Source organism: Podarcis bocagei (assembly GCF_964188305.1).
Source record: "Podarcis bocagei genome assembly, chromosome: 1".
NCBI lineage: Eukaryota > Metazoa > Chordata > Lepidosauria > Squamata > Lacertidae > Podarcis > Podarcis bocagei.
The window spans coordinates 24,022,477-24,048,393 of NC_138125.1; the positions used below are offsets into that span (position 1 = coordinate 24,022,477).

The window sequence follows — 25,917 nt, forward strand, 5'->3', positions numbered from 1 at the left end:
ATAAGGAACAGCTGCGCCCCCTACATCACTTCCTTGAAGCTGCTTACACTTAATATTTAAGGCTGTTGTGGCAATTGCTTATCTCCTAAAAGGTAGGATATTTTCTGCGGTATAGAACCTGTAACATTTAGGTTAAAATGTTTGGCTCTTGTGGTGGAATTCAGTTGCTGAACTTACCTTGGTTTTAAAGGCAATACAGTGGAACCTCGCAAGACAAATGCCTCGCAAGACGGAAAACTCGCAAAACGAAAGGGTTTTTGGTTTTTTGAGTTGCTTCGCAAGACGATTTTCCCTATGGGCTTGCTTCGCAAGACGGAAATGTCTTGCAAGTTTGTTTCCTTTTTCTTAAAACCGTTAAGGTTTTTGAAGACTTTGGTGATTTTTGAAGCTTTTCCAAAACTTTTCCGAAACCGTGCTTCGCAAGATGAAAAAACCGCAAGACGAAAAAACTCGCGGAACGAATTAATTTCGTCTTGCGAGGCACCACTGTATTTTCAGGAGTCTTTGAGAGGCTGGGTTGTTAAAGCACATCTAAGAATGGCATGTATGTTTGAAAGTTTTGTTTCAGATTTGACCAGTGTTTTTAAAATGTTTGACTTTGAGCCATCCATGAAGCACGGTGTTCACCATACAGAAAGGAAGAGTCAGAGGCCTGTATCCAACAGTGTCACTCTGCTCATTATAAGGCTTCTGTCAGTGGAACAAGGAGGAAGCAGTTTTTGGTGATTCTCCATCTCCCTTCCTAAGCCCCTCACTAAATTTGCTGTAGAGGTTTGGCAAGGGGCATCAAGAGCAGCTTGGGGGCTCCACAGGGGAGAATAGTAAAAATCGATTGCCTCCCTTTTGGGGAAAGATTATGGGAGCCATCTTCATACTTAACTGTTTACTCGTGCCAGGATTTGTTGTTTTCTTCTAGAGACAATAATAACTTTTGTTGGGGAGAGATGCAGCCAGCCGCTGATTATGTTGTTTCAGCAGTACACAGCTCTGCATGTGCTCAGCTGATGTGTAAGTCTAAGTGGGTGGCTCCTGTTTTCCTCTCTAAACACTTGATGGATGGATACTATATAAAGAAAACAAACTGCCTTAGTTTATCCAATTTAGCCTTGGTTAGAATAAAATGGGGTGTTGTCATATGAGCAATTAATATTTTAATGATTACAAACCAGAATGTGCTCACCTGGCTGATCAAAATAAGTTGTTCATAAAATTGTTTTTGAGGGTAGTCTAGTCTAAACTACAGGTAGTAGACTAGGACTGAAACCCTTACTCAAACTGAACTGATATGACTAGGAAAACTGCTACTCAGCTAATTGCTGAAAAAGCCTTATAATGCAGATAAATAAAACCATGACCACACTATGATGTTGTAAGCAAACGCTGTTTGATTAATTAATTAAATGGTGTTTCCATGTGCTCTGGTACTCGTCACAGTGTCCCATTGTGCCAGAAGAGGTTTAGTCCACATGACCTGGAAAGCTGTCTGCAGACAAATGCCGGCTCCCTCGGCCTGAAGTAGTGAGATGAGCGTTGTACCCCATAGTTGCCTTTGATTGGACTTAACCGTCCAGGGGTCCTTTACCTTAACCTTTTTTTTAAAAAAAACCTGTAATCAAAATACTAAGCTTTAATAAAAAGCATATCAGCTGTTCAGCATATAGAACAGCTTTCCACAATCTGATGCCCTTCAGATGTTTTTCACAAAAGGTTTGAAAGCCGATAGGAATTGTAGTCTAAGAATTTGATAGAAAGATGACCTAGGACAAGCATTTGGAACCTGTGACACTCTAGTCCAGATATAGTTCAACTCAAACTCCATCATGGCCAGTGGTTAGGGATGTTATAAGCTGTGGTCCAGCAACATCTGGAGGACCACACATTCCCCATCCCCGATCTAAAAGATCCTTGCTATTACAGTTGTACCTCGGCTCCCAAACGCCTTGGGAGTTAGTTGAACATTTCGGCTGACTGACCACTATGTAGGGTTCAGAATATATGCTAAACAGAAGCTATAATAATAATAATAATAATAATAATAATAATAATAATAATAATAATAATAAATTTATTATTTATACCCTGCCCATCCAGCTGGGTTTCGCCAGCCACTCTGGGCAGCTCCTAACGGATTAAAAACAGAATAAAACATTAAATATTAAAAACTACACTAAATAGGGATGCCTTGAGATGTCTTCTAAAAGTCAGGTAGTTGTTTATTTCCTTGAAATTTGATGGGAGGGCATTCCACAGGGTGAGTGCCACCACCAAGAAGGCCCTCTGCCTGGTTCCCTGTAACCTCACATCTCGCAGTGAGGGAACCGCCAGAAGGCCCTCAGAACTGGACCTCAGTGTCCGAGCAGAACGATGGGGGTGGAGATGCTCCTTCAGGTATACTGGGTCGAGGCCGTTTAGCTAATCTAAAGTGGAAGTGGAAGCTTCTGATCTCAGGTGCTGGAAGAACAAGAGTGCACAAGCCCAGTAGGAAGAGGACAGGATTTTTCTTGTAACACTAAACAATGGTTTAGCATTGATTCCAGACATAGCCTGAGTTTCCTACTAGATTCAGAAAGTAGTAAGTCACAACCAGAAAAATTGAGGAGGTGCCACCCTGCATCTCAACAATATCATCCACTTCAAATAGGATGGGGGACTGTGTATTGACATACCTGCATTTCAGGGGTTTGGACTAGATGACCCCCCACAGGGCCCCTTCCAACTCTGATTCTATTATTTTGCAGCCTCTGTCATCTTCAGAAGCAGTATGCCTCTGAATGTTTTGCTTGTGCTCTTCTCATAGGTATATGGTTGGCCACTGTGAGAACAGGATGTTGGACTTGGTGAGCTTTGGGTGTGAACCAGCAAGGCACTTCCTATGTTCTTAACCTTCTCAAGAGTTATCTGTGGTGGTGTCAAGAAACGTTTTCTGGACCCATTCATAATGATCTCTGAATATTCAATCACAAAAGTTGGTACAACTCAATGGTGCGACAAAAATATTCTTTTTGGCTTTTGTTGCCGTTGTGCTGAGTTACTCAAGCAATCAGTGGGTGACCAAAGGCATCTTGGTGATAAACTAAGTGGGGTTCTTCAGAACAATGTGCAAACTGTTTATTCAGAATAGTCAGTGATACTGTGTCTCTTCTGGAGCCTGTGGTTGGATGAGTCTCCACCATTGCACTTATACTTATGCAGTAATAGTAATAATAAACACCCCCAACCAGGAATTGCCAGCCTCTTATCAGCTAAACAGGATGCTCCCCAGATACTAATCCCACATCCCTGACCAGTAGAAAAAGTGGTTGGGCCTGATGAGAGCTGGTTCTGAAGAGAACCATATTGGTTACATTTTGTGTTCAAGGCTGGCCTTTTTGACTTCTGCTCAGCAAAACTATGAAGAACTTGTTAGTGTTGTATACAGGATGTGCTACTTTTGCAGAGGTTTCTCTGAGCGCCACTGACTTTTGTTTTGAATATGTAATTGTAAGCAGGGGAGAGACAACTATTATTTTTATTACATTCATATTCCACCTTCCTGCAAGGACCTCAAGGCTCTGCCCCCCACCTCATTTTTAACCTCTAAACCCTGTGAGGTGTGTTAGGCTGCTAGACCGGAGGTCACCCAGTGAGCTTCACAGCCTCCCAGGTCTGCAGCAGTGTGCACTTACCTGCAAGTCAGCAGAGCTGTTTATTCCACTTGTGCGCTAAATGTTGGGAGCGCCCGAGGTAATCCTTTTAACCTCTTGTGTCTGGCACTTTTGATTTATCCCGGGATATCAGCTAGCATGCCCTGGGGCTGTGCGCAGTGGGGTGAAATCGAACACCAGCTGTTGAACTCGTGGAGGCGGCCGCGCAAGTTGCCGCTTCCAGGCGCAGTTCCAGCGGGATGCCCAGAGCGCATCTGTACGGAAGTGCGCGCGCGGTTGCCACAGGCTCTCTTTGGGGGGAGGGGAGTTATCACTGGAACTGGCAATGGATCCCCAGAACACGTGCAGGTGGCAGAGAGACCCAGCTGTGATTTCTCCCCTCGCCTACACAGGTCTTCTTTGGCACGACAAACTCCTTGTTATACCATGAATGTCACCAGAGCTGCCAACTCGCTGGGGCCCGGGGTGCTCGAGCACCCACAAAAATCCCCCATGAAGGGACCAGGCACCCACAAATTTCGGTGCACGCTACAAGGCACTCACAGCCCCGGGCTAAGTTCGCCCTCCTGAATGTCACGTGTGAATCGGGCCACCTTCACGGAACTCGCTTCTCTACAGGCTGCTTCAGACGCGGCTTTTCCTACGCGGAACAAAACGTGTTGTTTTCCCTCCGGGAGAGTTTCCTGCGCTTCTCCTCGGAGGAAGGGGAGTGCAAAGTGCGAAGAAGCGCGCCTTAAGGTTGAGCCACCATCCCGAGCGGAGCCTCTGCCAGGCTGCTGGCCCTTTAAATGTTCGCGGCCGGCCCGTGCTGCCTTTCGCTCGGAGACCCCGCGCGCGCAGCGAAGAGGTGAAACCAAGATGGCGGCCGCGCCGTGACTGAGCCTTGAGACAGAAGGACACGAACGGCCAGCGCCTCAGCCACCCAGCCCGCCCACGAAAGGGCCCCGCGCCTCGGCCCGCTGCGTGGGAAGGAGCAGGAGGAGCGCCGCGGGCGACGAGGCTCGAGCCCGGGACTCGGCACCGGCGGCGGGAGCGGGAGCAGGAAGAACATGGCGGCGGAGGAGTCGGGCTGGGAGTTGAGTCGCCGCTGCTCGTGAGGGGAGCTGATGGGGGAGACCGGGCCGTGAGGCCGCCTGCGCGCCCCCGGCCCGCCCGGCCCCGCTTCCTCTCCCCGCCCACGCCCAGCGAGGCAAGCAGCGAGGCAGCAGCAGCACCGTCCCCCCGCCGCCGCCGCCGCCGCCGGCTTAGGCCGCGGCCTCCTCTGCGAAGAAGGGGCGGCTCCGTCTCGGTCCCCTAGTCCGGCCGAAAGAAGGGGCTTCGGGCCTGGGAGCTCCGCGCACAATAGAGCCGGGCAGAGGACGAACCGGTCCGCTTTGCCCGTTGTTTCCCCCCCGCTTCGCCTTCCGCTCCCCCCTAAAGACGTCTCCCGATCTATCCTTACGGGTTTCCCTTCCCGCCGCTCCCGTGGCACTTTTCGGTTTGTTTTTTTTATTGGGGGCGGCCTGTCGGTTGCGACTAGCTAATCCCCCCGCTTACCTTTCCTGTCACCACTGATCCGCCCGCTTTCTTTCTCCTCCCGCTGCTCTGTCACTTACGCCTCCGATCTGCGCCCCGCTCCTCCACTTCTTCATGCCAGCCTGCCTTATTGGCACACCCGGTTAATTTCTACGCTTTTAGTCACCTTTGTAATTCGGGACCCTTTTCACACCTTTTTTTTAAGACCCTCCGCGTCCTTCTGTTTCCCCCTCTCAACTCTGCCATTGCTACTTCCTGTTATCTCGCATCCTGCAAGGCAGTGCTGCTTCTTCACTGAAGAAGTTCTGTGTTCCCCTAAGACTTGCTTCCCTTACCTCCTTTCCTCTCCCCCCCCCCACTTTTGCTTTGGCCCCCTTTTAGGGGTGATGCAGCAGCTACGCTAGCAGTTGCCATAAAGAGGACTGTTGTGGGACACCGTCTGAGACTTTTTATTCTCTTTCCTGCTACCCTTCACTGAGGGGGGCAAAGCCCCCCCCACACACATCAGCTCAGTCAACTATTGTAGTCCCCTGTGGTGTGGCGAGAGGCAGGATGACTGATACCCGGAGAAGGGTGAAGGTTTATACACTGAATGAAGATAGACAGTGGGACGACCGAGGCACTGGACATGTGTCCTCTGGCTATGTGGAAAGGCTGAAGGGCATGTCCCTGCTAGTCAGGGCAGAGAGCGATGGTAAGTTTGGCTGAATGTGTGAACATGTGCACACCAAAAGTATTAATCCCTGTGTTCATGTTAGTAAGGTGGGAGGTGGTAATCATATCTTGGAACTGAATTTCAAGTGTTGGGTGATGTATATGGGAGTCTGAAACCAGGTAAGTATTATTCAACATATGTTGGCTATCATGACAGATGATTCCCAACAATGTGCTGTTGTTAACTACATAACAGTTATTGCAATATTCTGCTGTAGAATATTTGCAACAATAGACTTCAGCCACTGTGCCTAGATAAAAATTAAGTACTGATTAGCATATTTTGCTCCTAAAATCTTAGGATGGAAGATAATTACAAAAATTGCATTAATTTTAATGAATGTATATGCTGTCCTATAATCCTTATCTCAGCAGGTGTGTGGAATGATATTGACTTCTAATTCCTGCTTTCCATAAAAACCCATTATCACCTTACATTCTAGAGAGAATCTATAGTTCATGTTTGTCAAACCCATGAACTATAGATTATCAAAATTATAAGTTGAAAAACACACTTACCTTTTTTAACATGATTGCTGTGGCAAGATTCTTTGTGAAAGCATATGAATAATTTCTTTATGATAAATTAAGCTTCAGGATCTGCCTTGTGTATCTGCTCAAAGTAAATAAAATGTTTTTTCCTTCAGGTTTTAAGGCCAACAAAAGAAGTACAAATCAGTTGGGGAACACTTAATAGCAATTTGGAAGTTGAGTGAATCCAGTGTGTGCTGCAATATATACAAGCGATCTTAAGTTCTATTTCATCTTTAACCACATTTTTTCCCTTCCTATTTTTGTTTTGTTTTTAACTTGATAGTGGCCCTTTTAGGTTGGTGCCGAAAAACATCTTCTCCCTCTTTTGAAACTAAGTAAAAATGAAAGTAGACTAGGTGGGGGGAAACCCCTAACAAATAAATGGAACTGATTTACAAGAGAGCAGTGAGACTTGCTGATAAGTTTGTGCATAATATTTCAGTCTTGCAGCATTATCCTTTCCATATTTACTGTTAATTCAACCCCATTGATAGTGCTGTATTCAACTTACCTGGTTAATTCAAGGACTCCCACTAGTGCAGTGGGACTGCACCCCCCTCCCCCGCCAAGCCACCCAAATCTGCTCTGGGGCAAATGCTTGTACTTATGGAACCATTGTACTAGCACAATGTTGAATTCTACCCGTAGACTCATGTCATTAGTTACACTAAGTTTGCGTGTTAACTCAGGGAATCTTTGTGACTGATTAGAACTTAATAGTCTTAGTTGATTTATCAAAAGTGTGCCTCAAATTATCTTAGTATGGAAGTCCATTTTCCAAATTTTAGAAATGAAGTAAAATGGAATTATTTTATTTCTTAATATTACTTTTAAACTTTTCAGACTTTAAAATACACGTGGATCCCGCTTACCAAACACAATGCATTCTGTGAAATCATTGGTTAGGCAAGCATTCACATAACTAGTCTATAATTTCCTATGGAAATTCAACTGTGGGATTTGTTTTCTCCCCCCCCCTCCCGCCCCCATGGTTTCTTCCTGTAATGGCTGTAGCCAATCAGCAATCAGATAAGTGAATCTGTGGAGTGTATAGCAAGGTTTGGGCGTAATTATTTTCATGGGGACATGACTTTTCAGATAGTGAGCGTGCAGATAGTAGGGGCAGTGTGTAAAATAATGTCAATGAAATGTAAACATATAGATATTGTGGAAGTTTTACACAAGTCATGCTTCATGATTTGCAAGCTGAACCTAGTCCAGTTGCATCTCAGATGATGAGCTGTTTTGTTCTAGACAAGCAGCAGAAACAGGAAACTTACCATGCCACTAGCAGGCAGCAATACATGGCTGATGGGCTGAGTTTGGTGGGGTATGTCACAAATTTTGCCCCTACACAGCATTCTGGAATAGGCACCTTGGAGATTAAGTAGAGAGCTTTCTCACTCCCAATGTATTGCTTTGTAATTATTTCTAGAATTTCTTGTTCAGCTTTGCTTTATATTTTCTGTTGCCATATTGATATTTTTATGTGTCTTGCTGTGCACCACACTTATTCTTTGAATAAGAACGTTATAGACATAGGACCTGGTAGAAAGTGATAGATAGGTTGTAGTATCTGCATCTCTAGGGAGTAAAAAGCAGTAAGTATTCCACAGTGTTGTAGTCTCTCCAAATGGGATTGCAGACAGGCAAATTGGTGACAAAGGCAATGGGATGGTCCTGGTACTTGGGATACGAATCATGTGGTATTAACAAAGCTCCCCACCACCACCACCCACATAACAGGTATATACACTGCATCACAGGAGCTACTGCCATTAGGAATGTTTGGGGGGAAACCATGCACATGGCTTAAGCCACATGGTTGAAATAGTCAAGCACATTTCAGCAGCATAGAATTTCATCATGCTCAGTTGTCTTCCCCAGTGCTAGCAAAGTGATGAGAGCCAAGATAAGGCAATGTGGAGAAGGGGTAAGTGGAGTATTGTACTAGCCATACTAGATCAGGCAAGTAGCATATATATTTGTATATATGCTTTGACATTGACTTGAATGATAAATTGTCAAGGGAGTTTAAAATGTACACCCCAGATAAGGCTTTCTTCTAAGCAAAAATGGCCAACATATGTGGGCAACTTGATTCTCTGGGAAGCCAGAAATATCTCATTTCTCCTCTGCAGCACACACAGACTTTTGGCTGCATGATAAAACTGGAATGAAAGGAAAGCCTATTTTTTATTGCATTTTCCTTACTATTATTATTATTATTATTATTATTATTATTATTGTTATTGTTATTGTTATTATTAATTTATTTATACCCCACATTGACAAGGACTCAAGGTGGCTTACAAATTAAAAATAAGAACAGCTTACTTACTGTGACACTTTTTCCACTTACTGTATAGTCATTTTCCTGTGCAATTCTGTACATGTCTACACAGAGGTCTACTGAGTTCATTGGGACTTACTCCCATGTAAGTGGGTATAGGATTGTAACCTGTGAATATTGCAAATATCTCTCTAATCTCTTAAACTACTGTACAGTATATGAGGTAGATTTAGTGGCAGTTATACACTGTTGGGCAAATAGCATATGTCCTGTCTGTTTTTGAACCCACCCTGCTTCTTATGTTAAAAGAAGAGGACAAACATGTTTTTAACATTAGTCCATATTATTCCGTGGTGAAATCTTTCCATGCCCTTAAATCAATTTTATTGAACACCTGTTATCTCAGTGAACTAAGGCAACAGCCACAACTAAACACAATATATTTGGTAATAGTGTTAATCATTTAACCATTAACTTAGTAACTGAAAAGTAGACTCCTGCTAACTGAAATTTGTGGAAGAGATGAGTTTAAAAGGTAACTTTCAGGTACCTGTTCCATTTGTTCAGTCAGTTAACTCTAAGAGAATGTTCTCTGCACTCTCCTGGGATGATAAACAAGAGACTTGGTCTATGCAGAGAACAAAAACTAGGCACTGTATCTTTCTTTTTTAACTATTTCAGGCATTTAAGAAGTGTTGAATCATCAGCTGCTTTTACAATTTAATGGTACTGCTTCTCCCCCCCCCCCCCGGCAGTAATAACTCAGTATTTGAACTGTAAACTTTTTCTACCCTTCAGATGTGTCCTCAGAAGTATGTTTCCTTTGGCTTCAGCCATACACTACTTCTTCCTAGTTGCTGAATGCTTGAATTCGTTACTTTTAACCCATTGCCATGATTAGTTATAGATCTGTACTTACAGGTAATACAGAACCTTAATGCAACAGTTTGTTTCTCCTACTGCTATTGATGTGGTTCATATATAATAAAAAGCCAAACTATGGCTTTTTGCAATGCATGAACATGCAGGTTTCTGATGAATAAATCACAACTGCTTTGCTCTTCCTCTGATCCTGATGCTGCTGCTGCACTGCTATGAGCAAAGCCATGGTTTGACATGTAAACCAAAACGTGGTTACAGCTTCTGGTTTCTCTGGAGTGAGAGAAATCCTGAGCCTGTGTTCTGATGATACACTAACCCAAACTATGACTTAGCTCACATAAGTGCAGATGCAAAGTGCTTTTACTAAGCCATGGATTGGCTTCACATTGCATGCGAACTGATTTGGATTTTTGGATTTCTGTGTTCGCATTGTATACCTCTAACTAGACCAGAACATCTTCAGCTGGGCTGGGGGGGGGGTCTGTATTTCATCACAAAAATTCTGGAAGCTTGATAATGGCACCTAGAAATTTGAAATTGTTCAGCCTATAGAAAATTGAAATACTTACCAGCCCTAGAGTCCAGTACAAAAGTGGAGTGTAATATATGCAGGACCTTTTAGGAAGGTTGCAATAGCAAGCCTTGCATTATTTCTGTAATGGTGGCTAGTTGGCTACCACTCTTTCACAGTATAGCAACCTTTCTATTACCCATCCTGAAAGGTTTTACAGAAGACATGATTTGTATGGTTTATGTTTGTTTCCTTTCCAGAAGGTTTTAATACCTTGAAACCTTCTTTGAGGGAGAGGAAGTGTGTTTTGATATTAACCTAGGAAAGTTTGCTTTGCACAGTCGAGTCTTAGAAAAATCAATATAACACTAACTAACTGCTTTTAATTAAAATTATATATTACAGGATTTCAGTGCTTGATAATCATTAGAACGGCCTTCACCAACTGGTGTCCTTCTCATTTTTTTGGATGTATGCACTGATAGGAGTTGTGGTTCAAAAGGTCTGCAGGACACCAGGATGGCGAAGGTTGCTTTAGAGAACTGTTTGCAGAATTAGTAACCATTTCTTCACAGGAATAGTTGTGTATACCTGGTGAACGATTATTGTCAGTTTGCTTTGTATAGATCATATAAATGCTACTTTATTTCTAGGGGAGGAAATAAAACTTTCCCCCTTCTTTTTAGGTTCTCTTCTTCTGGAGTCCAAAATCAATCCTAATACTGCTTACCAGAAGCAACAGGTAACAATTTAGTCAGCTATCTTTCCCAGCATAGGAAGTGTTTGGTGGAAATATGACAGTTGGGTCTGCCAATTTCAAGGTGCTTTCAGGCTGTCGTGGCTTGGGTTATGAACTGCTGCTATGACCCAGAAGTGTATTTGTTGATGCTTCACTGGCAACAATGTAACAGTAACATGGTAATTGTTTGTGTCTCCAGCTTAATCTAACAGTTCAGTTACCATAGAACCTTTTGATGTATGGCAGTTTTCCAGAACTCCTTATATCATTCCTCTGTACAATAGTCTTGTGAGTTAGGTACTCTTGAGTGTAATGAATACAGTGAAGTCTAGTGAACTTCACATTAAACTTAACAGATCAGCTAACACAATAAAAAAGCTGCACCCAAAAAGGTGTCAGGAGATTTTTGGACTGATTGACAAACCAAATAGTAACCAGTTGCTTGGATAAATTGTGATTCACCAATGGGCTCTTAGGGAACTCCTATGTAAAATTGCAGGACCATCCATACCAAATTACTAGTAGATCACCAATGTAACACCGTCTTTTAAGTAGCATCCAAGGAACTGTATGCTTCTCAGTCAGATTACCCAAGTAAGGCTGCAGTCAGAATAATGTATACTCAGAAGTAAGTCCCATAGAAATCAGTGGGGCTTGTTGCCAGGCTAGTAGGATTACAATTGCAGTCTCAACTAGTAGACAATGTAGGGGAGTCCTGTAAATAAAAAGATTTTGTGGATTTTCAAAAAGCGTGCAGCAAAGGGCCTTGTGAAAAGTTCATTAAGAACGTAGCAGTCATTAATTAGTCTCTGTGATCTTATGGGTTGGTGACTGATTAAAAAACAGGAAAGAGCATATGAACGAGTAAACAAATTTCTGCAGAAGCCTTTTAGTGTAATTCTGTAGGGGGAAAAGCAAATTGAGATAATAGGAAAAGAGTGGAAAATTAAACAACAAATAATGCCATTACCAAAGTTGATGTTGTGTATATTTGAAATGTTGTGTGCATGCAGTTCAAAACCTTTGGGAAATTGTAAAAAGGTTGCATAAAGGCTGCTATAATTATCAGATGGATTAATTGTTTTATGAAGAGAGTCTAAAATACAATACAGATGGGAGTGTGGTTATTGGTGATAAAAAAGTGAATAAGAAATATTCTTTATGAAAGCTGGCTTTTAATCAAAATGAGAATGTAGCAGATGTGACAACCATGATTTCATGCAAAGCATGACATAACACAGTGTTGCCCTATAAAATCCATCTACTTGCCAAAATATACATGATGTTTTAGATCCAGCAGCCCTAGTTTGCTCAGTGGCAACTGTATCTCATATGCTAAAAACACTGCCAGCGTGCCGTGCATGTGACTTTCTTTGCACTGGCTTGGTATCCACTGACAATCCAATATGGGAATTTTTAGTTTGTGTTTTTTGTTGTATTAAGAGTAATACGCAAGTGAAACACTTTGCTTTTTTATCTCAGACATTATTGGATCAAATAATTCATCTTTAGAAAAAGTTCTGTAATGTTATATATAGCTTAACTAAACATAACTCTTAACTTTTAAAGGACACACTGATTGTGTGGTCTGAAGCAGAGAACTATGATCTGGCACTTAGCTTTCAAGAAAAAGCTGGATGTGATGAAATATGGGAAAAAATATGTCAGGTAAGTTTTCCCTCTCAAATATTTAAATATTTGTTCCATTTGCAATATTAAGTGAATATTTCCTTCACCATTTCCTTCAGAAGCATCCAGATTATTTAAAACCTGAAATGTGTTTAGTGCATATTCAGACTTCCATTCAAACTAACAAATGGGCTAACTAAACAAGAGGGCCAAATACCTACAACTCCTGATTGTCAGCAGATATGAAAACAAAAATATTCCACTGTTGTAGAACACTGGGAAATCATAAATTACCGTAAACCTTGCCATTAGGAAGGTAGTAAGATAGCAATAGCAAAAGTAGAATTAAGTTGGTGCCTTTGCACTTAACAGATGGGTTTTTCATCAAGTGGATAATACCATTAATAGAAGAGGAGATTTTTGCCTGTTCCCCTTTCCCTCTGCAGCCCCCAAAAGTAATCTCCAGAGATTTGTTTTGGGGACCCTCCAAAACAGCATGGAAGGTGCTCTGAAAGCCTGTGTGGAAAAAGGGGAAAACTGAAAACTATCATTTCCTTTAGTAGAGACATCTGCTGATCAAAAGTCCTTTTGCAAGCCCAAGAGCATTTCATTGTTTTTATTTGTTAAATTTCTGTCCTACCCTTCCTCCCAAAGGAGCTTGAGTTGAATTCTACCCATACAGTTAATTTGGAGTAGCAAAAATATTTGTACATAAGTATGGAGCGCAGGATTGGCAAGATGGCCCAGTTTAATTTGTAACAGTAGCCCTGACCAGAGTGTGGATAACTAGGTGGCAGTTGCCCAGGGTGGTACTGTTTGCATTTTATTTTAATGTGCTGCCCTTCATCAAGAGAGATTCTTGGGTGGTTTATAAAAGTTGGTGCTAATACATTCAAATAGAAAAACCAAATATTAGTAGGCAAGCGTTAGCTAGGTAGGAGCAGTCTTCTAAAATATTCAGGCTCATTCTATAGTGTTGGTTAGAGGCTGAACTTAGTATTGTGAAGCAAAAAAGCTCACTTCGGTTTTTAGTCTAAGATAACAATATCTGAAGACAAACCTGGTGCTGCTTGCATTGTGATGCTTAGCTGCCATGGTGTGGACTTTTCTGTAACTAGAACTTTCACCCACCCGGTTGGTTCGTGTATATTTTTTTCAATACCTGATATTCAAGGTTTAATATTTGGTTTTACCCATTTCCACTGGATTGGGTACAGTTCCCTTTTCTCTGCAATATTGTTTAAGATAAATTTATGGTAATAGTGCTTGGATTGTCTGCATCTCTGTATATAGCTGTAGGCATCTGGCTGTGAAAGCTGAAGAGGTCCCCTTTGGTTTTCTCTCACTTTAATAGGTTCAAGGGAAAGACCCTTCAGTGGACATTACTCAGGATCTGGTGGATGAATCTGAAGAGGAACGCTTTGATGATATGTCATCCCCAGGTCTAGAGTTGCCATCTTGTGAATTAAGTCGACTAGAGGAAATTGCAGAACTTGTGGCGTCTTCGCTGCCTTCTCCATTGCGGCGAGAAAAACTTGCTCTAGCACTGGAAAATGAGGGCTACATTAAAAAGCTCTTAGAAATTTTTCATGTGTGTGAGGACTTGGAAAACATTGAAGGACTACACCATTTGTATGAAATTATTAAGGGAATCTTCCTTTTGAATAGAACTGCACTTTTTGAAGTAATGTTTTCTGAAGAATGTATAATGGATGTAATTGGATGCCTAGAATATGATCCTTCTTTATCACAGTCACGGAAACACAGGGAATTTCTGACAAAAACTGCAAAATTTAAAGAAGTTATTCCAATATCTGATCCAGAATTGAAACAAAAAATACATCAGACATACAGAGTACAGTATATTCAAGATATGGTTCTACCTACTCCTTCGGTGTTTGAGGAAAACATGTTATCAACTCTTCATTCATTCATCTTTTTTAATAAAGTAGAAATAGTTGGTATGTTACAGGTAAGTCAGGAATTGTTTTCTTTAATCTTGGATGTTGTGCAGATTGAATGTTGTTTCTATCTAGATTTCCTTGTTTGGAGCCTGATGGCAAACCTGGGGCAATTCCTGTACCTGGAAGATGCAGTCTGGGATGCTGGGTCTTACAGTTTGGCTCCTGTTAATTGGTTTAATTAAAAACTCAAATACTGGGTTTTTAAAGAATTTTGGGTAACTTCTAAACTCTTGAACATAGTGATGTAAAATTTTGCCGGTAACTTATCAAATTGCACCTCTGCATTCCCTGTGAATATCATGCAAATACTTAGCACTAAAAGGCCAGTGAAAGGAAACAGAAACTAGCACAAACCTGCTATGACCTAGTTGTCTGAAAAGTGACAGAATCCATCCTCTTTGAAGGGGCTCCCATTCCTGCAAATTTGATTCAGTTCTGTTTGAATATGTTAAGATACAAATGCATTGTGATTTTTCCCAATGGGTAATACAGTAAAGTAAATCTTTGTTTACAAAATAAAGGAACCCTAAAAAGTAGGAATGAAACAAAACATTGCATGCCCACAAACCAAAACGAATCCAAACTTTTTTTGTTTTTTGCAGAGCCTTGGTGTTTGTTAATTATATGGTTTCAGGGGATGTTGAGAACTGCAGAGGCCCAAGAAGCTGAAGGGAAACAATTTCGGTTTTAAAATGAATTGTAACTTTTAATAGATACAGTTTCATAGCGCCGAAACTGCTGTAGTATGTAGCAAAGTCAGGTGTTATTGGTAATTACACAAATTACACATCAGAAATTACATCATACGGTACTTCTTTGTTGGTCAGTGCCAAGTTAGAAAATTTCTGATCTATTGTGAGGGTTGGGGTTGGGGGGGGGAAGCATTGTGTATGCTTTGAATACTTTAGGTTTTGAGTTTTTGGGGTTTGCAAAGGGCACTGTAATTGGGGGACGGGGAGAGTACACCTAATGGGTAAAATGAATGGATGCCACATGTGAATATTTAAGAGTTAAAAGCTGTACCCCATGAACATTAGAGTCTCTTAATACTGGATTACAAGGCACTACCATATGGTAATTTTGCTCTTGTGTGAAAAACTCAGTGATTCTGTGGTTCTGTTGCTTTTTTATTATTAGCTTGGGTAAAGTTGGAGTTAATGAGCTAATCATATTTACTGAAATTAGCAAATATTCCAAAGAATATTTCAGGTAATAAAATGCAGTTTAAGGCCTGATGTAAAGTTTTATGCATGAGAAAGAAGAGTTAAAATGCTACGGCTATAGTGCATAACAAACTGAACTTTTTAAAGAGTTGCTAATATAACTTTAAATATCAGTATGTGATACTGTGGTGCAAAGGGGCCAGATTTGGACAATTTTGACTATATTAACAGGAACATTAACGCTTATGCATCGTACAACTCGGGAGTCAGTAAGACTGCATTTGAAATAGTACAAATTTTGTGTGCTCATTTCAAGTGGAAGTATGCAAAGGTAAATATAGAAGGCAGCTTTTATTGTGAAAACATTAAGATGCTAAGTATAGCTGTTCTACAGAAGTAGAGAGGTTTGGAAGAAATGTTTTAACTTTTGCGAACAGAAAAAGAAGAGTAGAAGAGAGCACTGTTTGTAGGATGCTCCTGCTTTAGGTAGTGGAAGACGTGATTGTTGCTGGTTGCTTTTTCACCCTGCAGCCTCCCTGAAAACTGTTCCAGGGGGTTGAGGACCCTGCAGAAGAGCATGGGTAGCGACCTGGGCGTGGAAAGGGAATCGCCTCCCACTTTCTTAAATGGAGACTCTCCATTCAATCTCAGTCATGGGAGCCTACACAGAAGGGAAACTCTGAATCCAACCCAATTAACTGATAATCATATTTTTTATCATAACCACCTGGTGCACATGAAACACTCCTAATCCTGTACTATTTGGGAGCTGGCTTTTGATGATCAGAGCTAAGCTTCTGAGTAGTAATAAATTTTAAGTATGCTTTTCATAGGTACATTTTTAAAATATTGATATACATCTAGCCTTGGGAATGGGCTAGAGGTATATGAAGCCTTATTTATTTAACTAACTAACTAACTGCCCTATACCCCTAGATCGCAGGGCATAATCACAACATAAATTGCTACCTGTTCGTGGCAGGGGAGAGGGGATGTTCTTTGCTTGGAAAAAGTGAATGTTGTAAACACCTTTTCATTAATTGATCATCGAATGTTAAATCCAAGAGCTATGGGTGGTATTCAACTAAGTTTTACTTGGTAGACCTGTTGAAATCAACTTATGTTCATTAATTTAACACTAACCTTTGTTAACCAAAAATAAATAGTTAAAAATCATGAGGATAAACTGGGAATCACATATGGTACAATTGTTGTGTCGGTTAATACAGAGCTTGCAACCTAGACTTTGTTTCAAACACATATAATGTGTATTTACATAGAGTGCAGTGTGTGATTGTTAACATTTATCAGTGGTGAGATATACACTTAACAAACTACTATAGTTGAACCTTGTCACTTTTAAAGTTTTGTCCCAGTGGACAGGATAGCTGGCCGTGCTTGATTGTTAGGTCTTACGGCTATTTCACCTACTTTTTGTTGTTGTTGTTGTTGTTGTTGCTACTGCTGCTGCTGTTGTTGTTATTTTTATATTTAATTTGTACCCTGCTCATCTGGCTGGGCTGCCCCAGCCATGCTGGGCGGCCTCCAACACATACAAAAACACAATAAAACATCAAACATTAATAGTAACAATCTGATCCAATATAAAAAGTCACAATAACTTTAAAATAAACAACCTATATCAAATAAAGCAATATTCAATAATCCATTAGAATCTAATAGTAAACAGTTTATTAATATTTAGCAACTATTTCTATGTAAAAAAAGCACACTTGTTCCATGAAGTATGACTTTTAGTGTCCAGGTGACGTGGATGGGCTAACTAATACCTACAAAGGCTTTATAATCTGATTACTTGGGGGATGGAGAGGAATTTTTTTATATTGTCATACACATTCATTTCCTACAAGAGATTGGTGCAGTAATGGCTTATTCACATGTACCTGAAACTGCTTAGAACGTGTGTTTATCAGAAGAGCAAAATTCTACTTATGTCTACTGTGCCTACCTTGCCCTTTGTGCATTGCCTCTTAAGTTGTACCTGTCCAGTTAGAAACACAACATATTAACAAAGATGCGAGGAGAAGAAGTGTGATACAACTTCCTATTACATAAGTTTATGTGCAAGTGGTGTACAGTTTGTTAGCAGGCTTGTGTAAATATGAAATGATTAAATGTATGGAGTCATTTTGGGGGGGCTTTGACTTGACTCAGGCTGTGTAAGCTCACTTGCAAAGGCTAGGAAAAATGTGGTATTAGATGGGAAATATTCTGTCATTTTCTGTAGACAATGTGAATATTTGATTTCCACCATCAAGACAATTCTTTTTTACATTTTGCACAAGTAATTAGGTGAATGAAACATTGCATCTGAAGTCAGTGGGAGTTTGCCCCTTAAATCAAGTTTTGCTTTATATTATTGTTAAAGACAACGTGTACCAGTGAGGCATAGCTTTGTCCCTTCAAATGATCTGATTTGTAACTGGTGTGTTTGGTTGGAGAATATATTATAGACCTTTAGTGTCAATGTGTATTTCTAAACATAACATTGATATATTATAGGAAGATGAAAAGTTTTTGACAGACCTGTTTGCACAACTTACAGATGAAGCTACAGATGAGGAGAAAAGACAAGAATTGGTAAGTGCTTTGAAATGAGCTTAGTGAGGCAATTGCTGCATTCTGTTTCTTGGTGAATAAAGTATTGTTTTCTGTGTTTCAGGTAAACTTTCTTAAAGAGTTTTGTGCATTTTCTCAAACATTACAACCTCAAAACAGAGATGCTTTTTTCAAAACATTGTCTAATATGGGCATTCTTCCAGCACTAGAAGTCATCCTAGTAAGTTTGCAAAGCTTACTTCTAAACTTGTATGTTCTTTTCATTGGGGCATTTTTTGAATAAGAAGTACATGTAGCACTGTGTCAGTCATTCCATCAGGGCAAGCATTTGGCATTGCCAGAAGAAGCAATCCCCCTTCTGCGTGTTGTGGTGGTGGTTCTACTGACTCATCTGAGCTGTGGGGGTTTTTTGTGTTTTTTGTTTGTTTTTTGGCTGGGGGGCAGGGGGGTCCACTGCACAAGCGCAAATCTTTGTATGGGCTTCCACTGATGAGACTCATTAGCTGAATTCTGCCCATAGTCCGGCAATTAAATGTTTGCAACTTTTTTTTGTACCATTTTGGGATACTACATTATCTATAAAAACCATATAGTTTTATATATATCCTGTCCTGTCATACTCCAGGTAGGGGAATGGAAGAGGGCAGCACCAAAGCATAGGCAAAGCATCAAAAACCGTACTGGGCGGTTTAATCAGATACACAAAATGTGCAAGAGGTTTTGGTTTCAACCTTCCTTGGGGGCAAAGAATATTATAAAATAGACTTCTTTAGTAAGGCATTTTGTCTCAAAAGTGAGCTAATTAAAACAATGAAAATAAGTTTTAGACTACCTTTCTACTATAGTTACATAATTTGCTTTTTGACTGCAGGGTATGGATGATGCACAAGTGCGAAGTGCAGCTACTGATATATTCTCATATTTGGTTGAATATAACCCGTCTATGGTACGAGAATTTGTCATGCAGGAAGCTCAACAGAATGATGATGTAAGTAGGTGGCTCTTACCGTTTTCAAAATTACATTTCCATTAGTAAAGCATGACAATGAAGTATTTCAACAACTGAAGCTTTGATAGATGCTTCAGTATTCTTTTACTGATGTGTAATTGTATAAACTCAGGCAGTTTTCTCACAGATATGTTACTGGCTTCTGCAAACCACAGTTTGCACATTAGGAGCCAGTCTTGGAAGTTTGTAGTCTCTTCCTTTTGCCTCTTGAGCCCAAATATCCCTCTTGCTTGCCATGTCAGCTTTTACCATGGTTCAGAGTTACCTCTGCATTGGCACTAATTGCCATATATACTCCAGTATAAGCCGACTTTTTCAGCACATTTTTTATGCTGAAAAAGCCCCCCTTGGCATATATTCGAGTGAGGGTCCTTTTGGGCTGCTGCTTCCTCTTCCGCCTTTGCCACTGTTTGTGGCGGAGGAACAAGCACCGCGAAAGCAGCCCTTTTGGGCTGCTTGTTCTTCCTCCACCACTGCCGCCACCACAAGGTTTGTGGTGTGGTGAACCGGCTTATACTCGAGTCAATAAGTTTTCCCAGTTTTTTTGTGGTAAATATGGTAATAATGATACTAAGCAAATTTCCTCTAAACCTTTATTTGCAAGTCCTGTCTTATAACCCCAGGTTTATTTGGAAATGCTAGTTGCCATTAACCATGGTTAGCATTGATACAGGTATTAAATTGTCTTGTAAACATTTCTGCCCCCCCAAAAAAAGAGAATCTGGCAGAGGAGGAACTGCGCACCCTGGTTCCTCCTCTGCCCTACCTTTCTTTGGTTTGGAAGCTCCAGATGGTACATCATGCTGCAGCTAGACTGCTTCTGGGAGCTTCTTGTGGAGAACATGTGACAGCATTGTTAAAATTACTGCACTGGCTGCCAAGGTTCAAAGTTCTTGTACTAATTTACAAAGTCCTGAACAAGTTAGTTCCGGTGTACCTCAGGAATCTCTTGAACTCCTTATATCCCAGCCCAATTGCTGAGATCATCTGCAGGCATGTCGTTGGTTGTTCCCCAAGTTGGTGAGGCACATTTGACAACGATGAGAAACTGAGTCCTTAGTGTCTTCAGACCAGTCCTTTGAATACCCTGCCATTAGAGATTTGACAGGCACTTTCTGTGCCAACTTTTAAACGACTGCTGAAAACTATTCTGCCAGGCCTGTACAGGCAATCAATAATACAGTGGTACCTTGGTTTCCGAGCGTCTCGGAAGCCGAACCCTTCGGAACCTGAACGCTGAAAACCTGGAAGTAATTGCTTCTATTTTCAAACATGCCTCGGAAGTCAAACGATTTCCGCTACATTTTTTTCTTTTTTCTCCATTGACTTTGCCAACCACCCTTTGTGCTTTGGTTGTCAAACATTTTGGAAGTCGAACGGTTTTCTGGAACGGATTATGTTTGACCGCCGAGGTACTGCTGTACATCCTTCCACAAGGGTTAATTGATATGTTTTTAACATTTTAATGGTTTTATTGTATGGTTTTTATGTTTTATTGTTGTAAACTGCTCTGGTATATATTCTATGACATAGTGATATATTAATATTTTATAAATAACTAAAAAGTAGTAAAACCTCATTCTTCATACAAGTTCAGAGGGCTGCTGGAAGAAGAGAGGAGAATCCTCTGTTTCTGTGCTTGGTGCTCTACTGCATGCACTGTTTAGAAATAGGAGGAGGAACAGAGTCTCTCCTCTAGCTGCCACAGTACACATACCTGTATATAATTTCTTGTTGTCTGTGGTGACCATGCAAATGATGATATACAGAGGCTGTTTTAAAATATGGTTAAAGCCAGCAAGGGAAGGGAGATTCACTTCAGAGAACTGAGAGTGGGGGGAAAGTAAACCAGAGTTTTGTCCCTACTGGGCCAATGTCTGAGGACTGATTCACACTTTACACTGATAGCCTTTATTTGGATACAGAAACCACTGTAGAGAAATCACTCTTAAGTGCGTCTCTAAGTAAAACTTGTGTGGAGAAAAAAAAACCCCCTGAAAATGATACCATGAAGCAGCTACAAATCTGTGAATATAACTATGCACAAGTCATATACATGATTATTTTTGATAACAGTATTTCTTTGGATGATATAGTTTTGCTTTTCCATTAATGTATTAAATTTTTGAATACGTTTAATACAAGTTTTTATGCTGAATTGTTTTGCTCTTTTTTTAAAAAAAACAACCATTCAATAAAATCTCTAAAGTGATAATCAGCTGAATTGAGAGATTGATATATAGTATGTTAGACCCCAGAACACATTTTTAAAACAGCAGTAGCAATTGAGTGTTTCTATAAATAGGATGCAATTTTCTTATAGCATGTAGTAAAGAGCATTTAGTAGCTAGTGATTATGCCATACCATCATAAATAGCTGTAGCATAGTGTACGTTCAAGGATCTCCCCATAACGTTCAATGATACAGTGGTGCCCCGCAAGACGGAAAACTCGCTAGACGAAAGAGTTTTCCGTTTTTGAGTTGCTTCGCAAGACAAATTTCCCTATGGGCTTGCTTCGCAAGACGAAAAACGAAAACGTCTTGCAAGTTTGTTTCCTTTTTCTTAACACCTTTAATACAGTTGCGACTTGACTTCGAGGAGCAACTCATAGAATGCAGTGTGGTAGCCTTTTTTGAGGTTTTTGGTGATTTTTGAAGCTTTTCCAAAACTTCTTTTAAACTTTTAAAACTTTTTTTGGGGGGGTTGGATTTTGGGTTGGGGTGTTTGGAATTCAAGGACTTGGTGTTGGGGAGGGGTTTGCAAGAATCTGGGAGCTTGTGTGGTGTTTTTTTTTTTTTTGAATTTTTATGATTTTCTGTGACCATTGGGCCACTCTGCTGTTTTTTTAAAAAAAATTCTGGGTTTGAATTTCTGTGGTGGGTGGCTGGGGGAACAGTTGAGGAGGGGTTTGCAAGAATCTGGGAGCTTGTGTGTGTTTTTTTTTGTTTTTTTTTATTTTCTGTGACCATTGGGCCATGTTTGTTTTTTTAAAAAGTTTTTCTGTCATGTTTAGAAACTTAATTTATTGTTCCTTCAATTTTTGAAATGCTCTTTACAGTATGTGTGACTTTAAAGAGCACTTAATAAACTCTTGTTGTACCAAATTTGGCTTTGTTTGGACTTTTTTTGACCATAGGAACGCATTAATTGAATTTCAATGCATTCCTATGGGATTTGGGATTTCGTGCTTCGCAAGACGAAAAATTTGCTAGACGAAAAAACTCGCGGAACGAATTAATTTCATCTTGCGAGGCACCACTGTACTGCATACTGTACAACCAAGGCAAAGGTTTAGGACCAAATACATAGTTACATGAAAGCAATCATTTTTATATAAGTCAACTTTTAGCCGTAGGTCCTACTCTGTTGGGTTAGATGTAAAGGTGTTTTGTGTGGGTGGAAACTTCCATTTGCTCACACAAGGTGGTCCCCAGAATTCCACCAGTTTCCCCCTCCTGTTGCAGCTTCCCCAACTCATCCCTTGCTGATCCAGAAGAGGTCCCGGGACCTTTTGCACACCTGTTTTTAAGGGCCACTGTGCGACTGTACCTGGGAGGAAAGGTGGCAGTAAAGCTCCATAGTGCCTCTCTAGACCCAGACCCTTTTCTGTGTTAAAACTTGCAATAAATATTGTAGCTAATACTTTACCTTTTAAAAAGAGACCAAAATATGAAGGGGGGGGGAATCAGTCTCTCCCCACTTACTTGGTTTTCTGTATGTTTAATAGAGCTTCTGAACATGATTTTGGTTCTGCAGTTGTTCAGCGACTGTGGACCGTCTTTAGTGGCACTGAGTGGTTTGATTTTCTCCATGTGCATGTCCCTCTTGCCTCCCTCACAGAGCAAGTGCTGGAGAGAAATTATTGCAGCTGTTGCTGGGAACCTTGTCCTCTCTATTCTTTGAATGGGAGAAGGCGAGGAGACTTCATGCCAGGCCAGTGATGCTCCTATTAAGAACATCCTCCTATTTTGTGCTCAGCTACAGGATGATGTAGAATATCTCTGCCTTTTTCTGGGTTGGATTCTTGGAGAAAATGCAGAGAAACTTGATGCAGTACAGCCTCACTTGCTTCTTCATGAGTAGGCAGCAGTCTGTCAGTTCCCTACTCCTCACATGGTAGTGATGCATCTATTGGAATTTGGAAAGTACATTTATATGTTAGAGTACTTGGCTAGCATCTGCATAGCTGCTTCAGGTAGGCCCAAGGATGTGTATCTATCCTGTGGGGTTGCAGATGATCCCATGTTTTTTGAAATTTTCTTCACTTCCAGAAACAGCATGAGTGGCTGCTATTATGAAAACACCCACCCACAGTTCCTGCTTAGATCCAGGCTTTTGTCTAGAATTGCCTCCTGGTGTGTCTTATTTTGCATCTTAGTTGTTACTAACCAGTTCATTATTTAATTTTATTTTTTAAACCAGGATATTTTACTCATTAACCTCATCATAGAACACATGATTTGTGATACAGATCCTGAACTTGGAGGAGCAGTCCAACTGATGGGTCTATTGCGTACGTTGGTGGATCCAGAAAATATGCTAGCTACTGCCAATGTAAGCAAGTATTTATGTGCAGTCATAATATATGCCCCCAAGTTATTAAGGCACTTTGTATTATGTGCATTAGGTATAAATTTATTTATTTTTTTCTGCAGAAAACAGAAAAAACTGAATTCTTGGGGTTCTTTTACAAACATTGTATGCATGTCCTCACTGCACCACTACTGGCCAATACTACAGAGGAAAAGCCTAGCAAAGGTGAGGCAAGAAATCTTTTCTTGAGGCATCATTTTCCCTATTAAAATGCTTTGGCAAGAGTGTTTTTCTTTAAAAGCATTATACAAATAATAAACTGAATTATGCAAATAATCTAAATAAATTTCGTAACCAGCAAAATGACAGGGTATGTGTGGACGGAGGGCTGCTGTTTCAGAAGGAGTGGCGAGGCACATTGCCCTGTTTCATCCTTATAAAATCCAGATCAATTACAGCTGGGGGGAAGGACAGTTTTTATTTTCATCAAGCAGGTCTTCCAGGTGTAGCACTTCAGAGCTTCCCATAATAGTGAAAATTCATGTACAGTGGTACCTTGGGATGCGAACGGGATCCCAAGACGCGATCGTGCGTGGGTCGTGTTTTGCTGCTTCCACACATGCGCGTGACGTCATTTTGAGCATCTGCGTCTGCGCGAGCGGTGAAACCCGGAAGTAATGCATTCCATTACTTCTGGGTTGCCGCGGAGCGCAACCCGAAAGCGCTCAACCTGAAGCACATTCAACCCGAGGTATGATTGTAATAGAGATCTGAGCTTAGTCTTGGCCCAGTCACTAAGAATCATCCCTATACCTTTGTGCATAGCCCCATCCTTTGCAGTCATCCAGCACCTTCATGTGCTCCCAGCAAATGTGGTTTGAGTTTAAGAGCAGGAAGTAGATCACTGCATGCCTGGATAGAAGGCACTTAGACTGTGTGTGTCTTGCTGTCCTCCGTGTGTGCAAATGGGATGGATTGTTCTTGAACATCTCATAAAATGCATCAAAATTGAACCTGCAGCTTTTACACTAATAAAAAACTAAAAGATATCAAGGCGGTGGAATAATGTCTACTATGTAGTGATTTGTCTATGGTGCTGGAATCAATTAGTATGTTTTGCTTTATATGCCAAACAAGTGGAACAGAAAATTAAATAAGCCCAATCTTATTTCTGTTTTTGTTTATGTTGCAGAAAATAAATTGTGAGTTGTTTTATGTATCAAAAATAAAATAAAATAATTGTTTATTTTTATGTGATTTTTATGTTGTCTGTTTTGTTTTAGATGACTTTCAGACAGCCCAGCTATTGGCCTTGATATTAGAGTTACTAACTTTCTGTGTGGAACATCATACATACCATATAAAGAACTACATTATAAATAAGGATATCCTTCGAAGAGTGCTAGTTCTGATGTCTTCAATGCATGCCTTCTTGGCACTATGTAAGTATTTTCATAAAAATCATGGGGATTTACAAATAGTCATGTAAAACGCATAATCACAGACAGCTAATAAGAGCCATACTTAAAATCCCAGAAACTAATTAATCAGATCCAAGGAGTATCAATACAAAAAGCATACTAATAGACTGTTAAGTAAATCAGTTGTGGAAACAACATAAAAAAGATCTGAAGGCCTGGCCAGGTGAAGAGATGAATATAATTAAGTATCAGGAAGCTGCCCTGCCACTACCTAGTAAAGCATATTGCCAGAAAAGGGGTATTGGCAACCAGGCAATAGTTGTCACACATTTCTGGATCCAGCGACAACTTCTTAAGGGGATAAACTGTCTCCCCCATTGCAGTGAAGTATTATTCACTCCCTAGGCCTTTCGGTCATTTTTTTTAGCATCAACCAGGGTTGAGGGAACAACCCTTCAAGCAGCTTGGTCACGTCATCAGGTTGCAGTAATTGAAATTCATCTGACAAAATTGTCATTTGTGTGGAGCTGCCGCATGTCTCAACCAACCCAAACCATCTGAACTTTTTGTCTGAAGGATCAGCCATTGTGGTGCTTCCATTTGTTTTGGATTGCAGCTCCTGTCAACACGGCCAATGGTCAGAGGTGATAGTCCAAAACAAGTGGAACATTGGCCTTGTTCACACATCATGGTTAGCCAAGTTAAGAGACTATACAAGTGTGCTAGCTTTTGGAGAGGAGCTCACAGCTGCTTTGCTACTCTCCTGTCCTAGCACAGCAGCTAA

General features: G+C 40.7%; 1 protein-coding gene and 1 long non-coding RNA gene across 2 annotated transcripts in view; both read left to right on the forward strand.

Annotated features, from left to right (window-relative positions):
• The first annotated feature begins 4,898 nt into the window (after positions 1–4,898).
• Positions 4,899–25,917, forward strand: part of PPP4R3A (protein phosphatase 4 regulatory subunit 3A) — a 29,555-nt gene continuing 8,536 nt past the window's right edge. The window contains exons 1-10 of the mRNA XM_081172981.1: positions 4,899–5,853; positions 10,780–10,835; positions 12,402–12,500; positions 13,816–14,433; positions 18,112–18,189; positions 18,272–18,388; positions 19,040–19,156; positions 23,602–23,733; positions 23,835–23,937; positions 24,996–25,154. Of these exons, the coding sequence (XP_081029107.1) occupies positions 5,712–5,853; positions 10,780–10,835; positions 12,402–12,500; positions 13,816–14,433; positions 18,112–18,189; positions 18,272–18,388; positions 19,040–19,156; positions 23,602–23,733; positions 23,835–23,937; positions 24,996–25,154 (1,621 nt within the window). The 5' untranslated portion in view covers positions 4,899–5,711. The remainder of the gene's footprint in view (positions 5,854–10,779; positions 10,836–12,401; positions 12,501–13,815; positions 14,434–18,111; positions 18,190–18,271; positions 18,389–19,039; positions 19,157–23,601; positions 23,734–23,834; positions 23,938–24,995; positions 25,155–25,917) is intronic.
• LOC308575894 lies at positions 19,164–22,811 on the forward strand. Its single transcript, XR_014002963.1, has 2 exons — positions 19,164–21,591; positions 22,432–22,811. It is a non-coding gene; the product is annotated as an uncharacterized lncRNA (long non-coding RNA).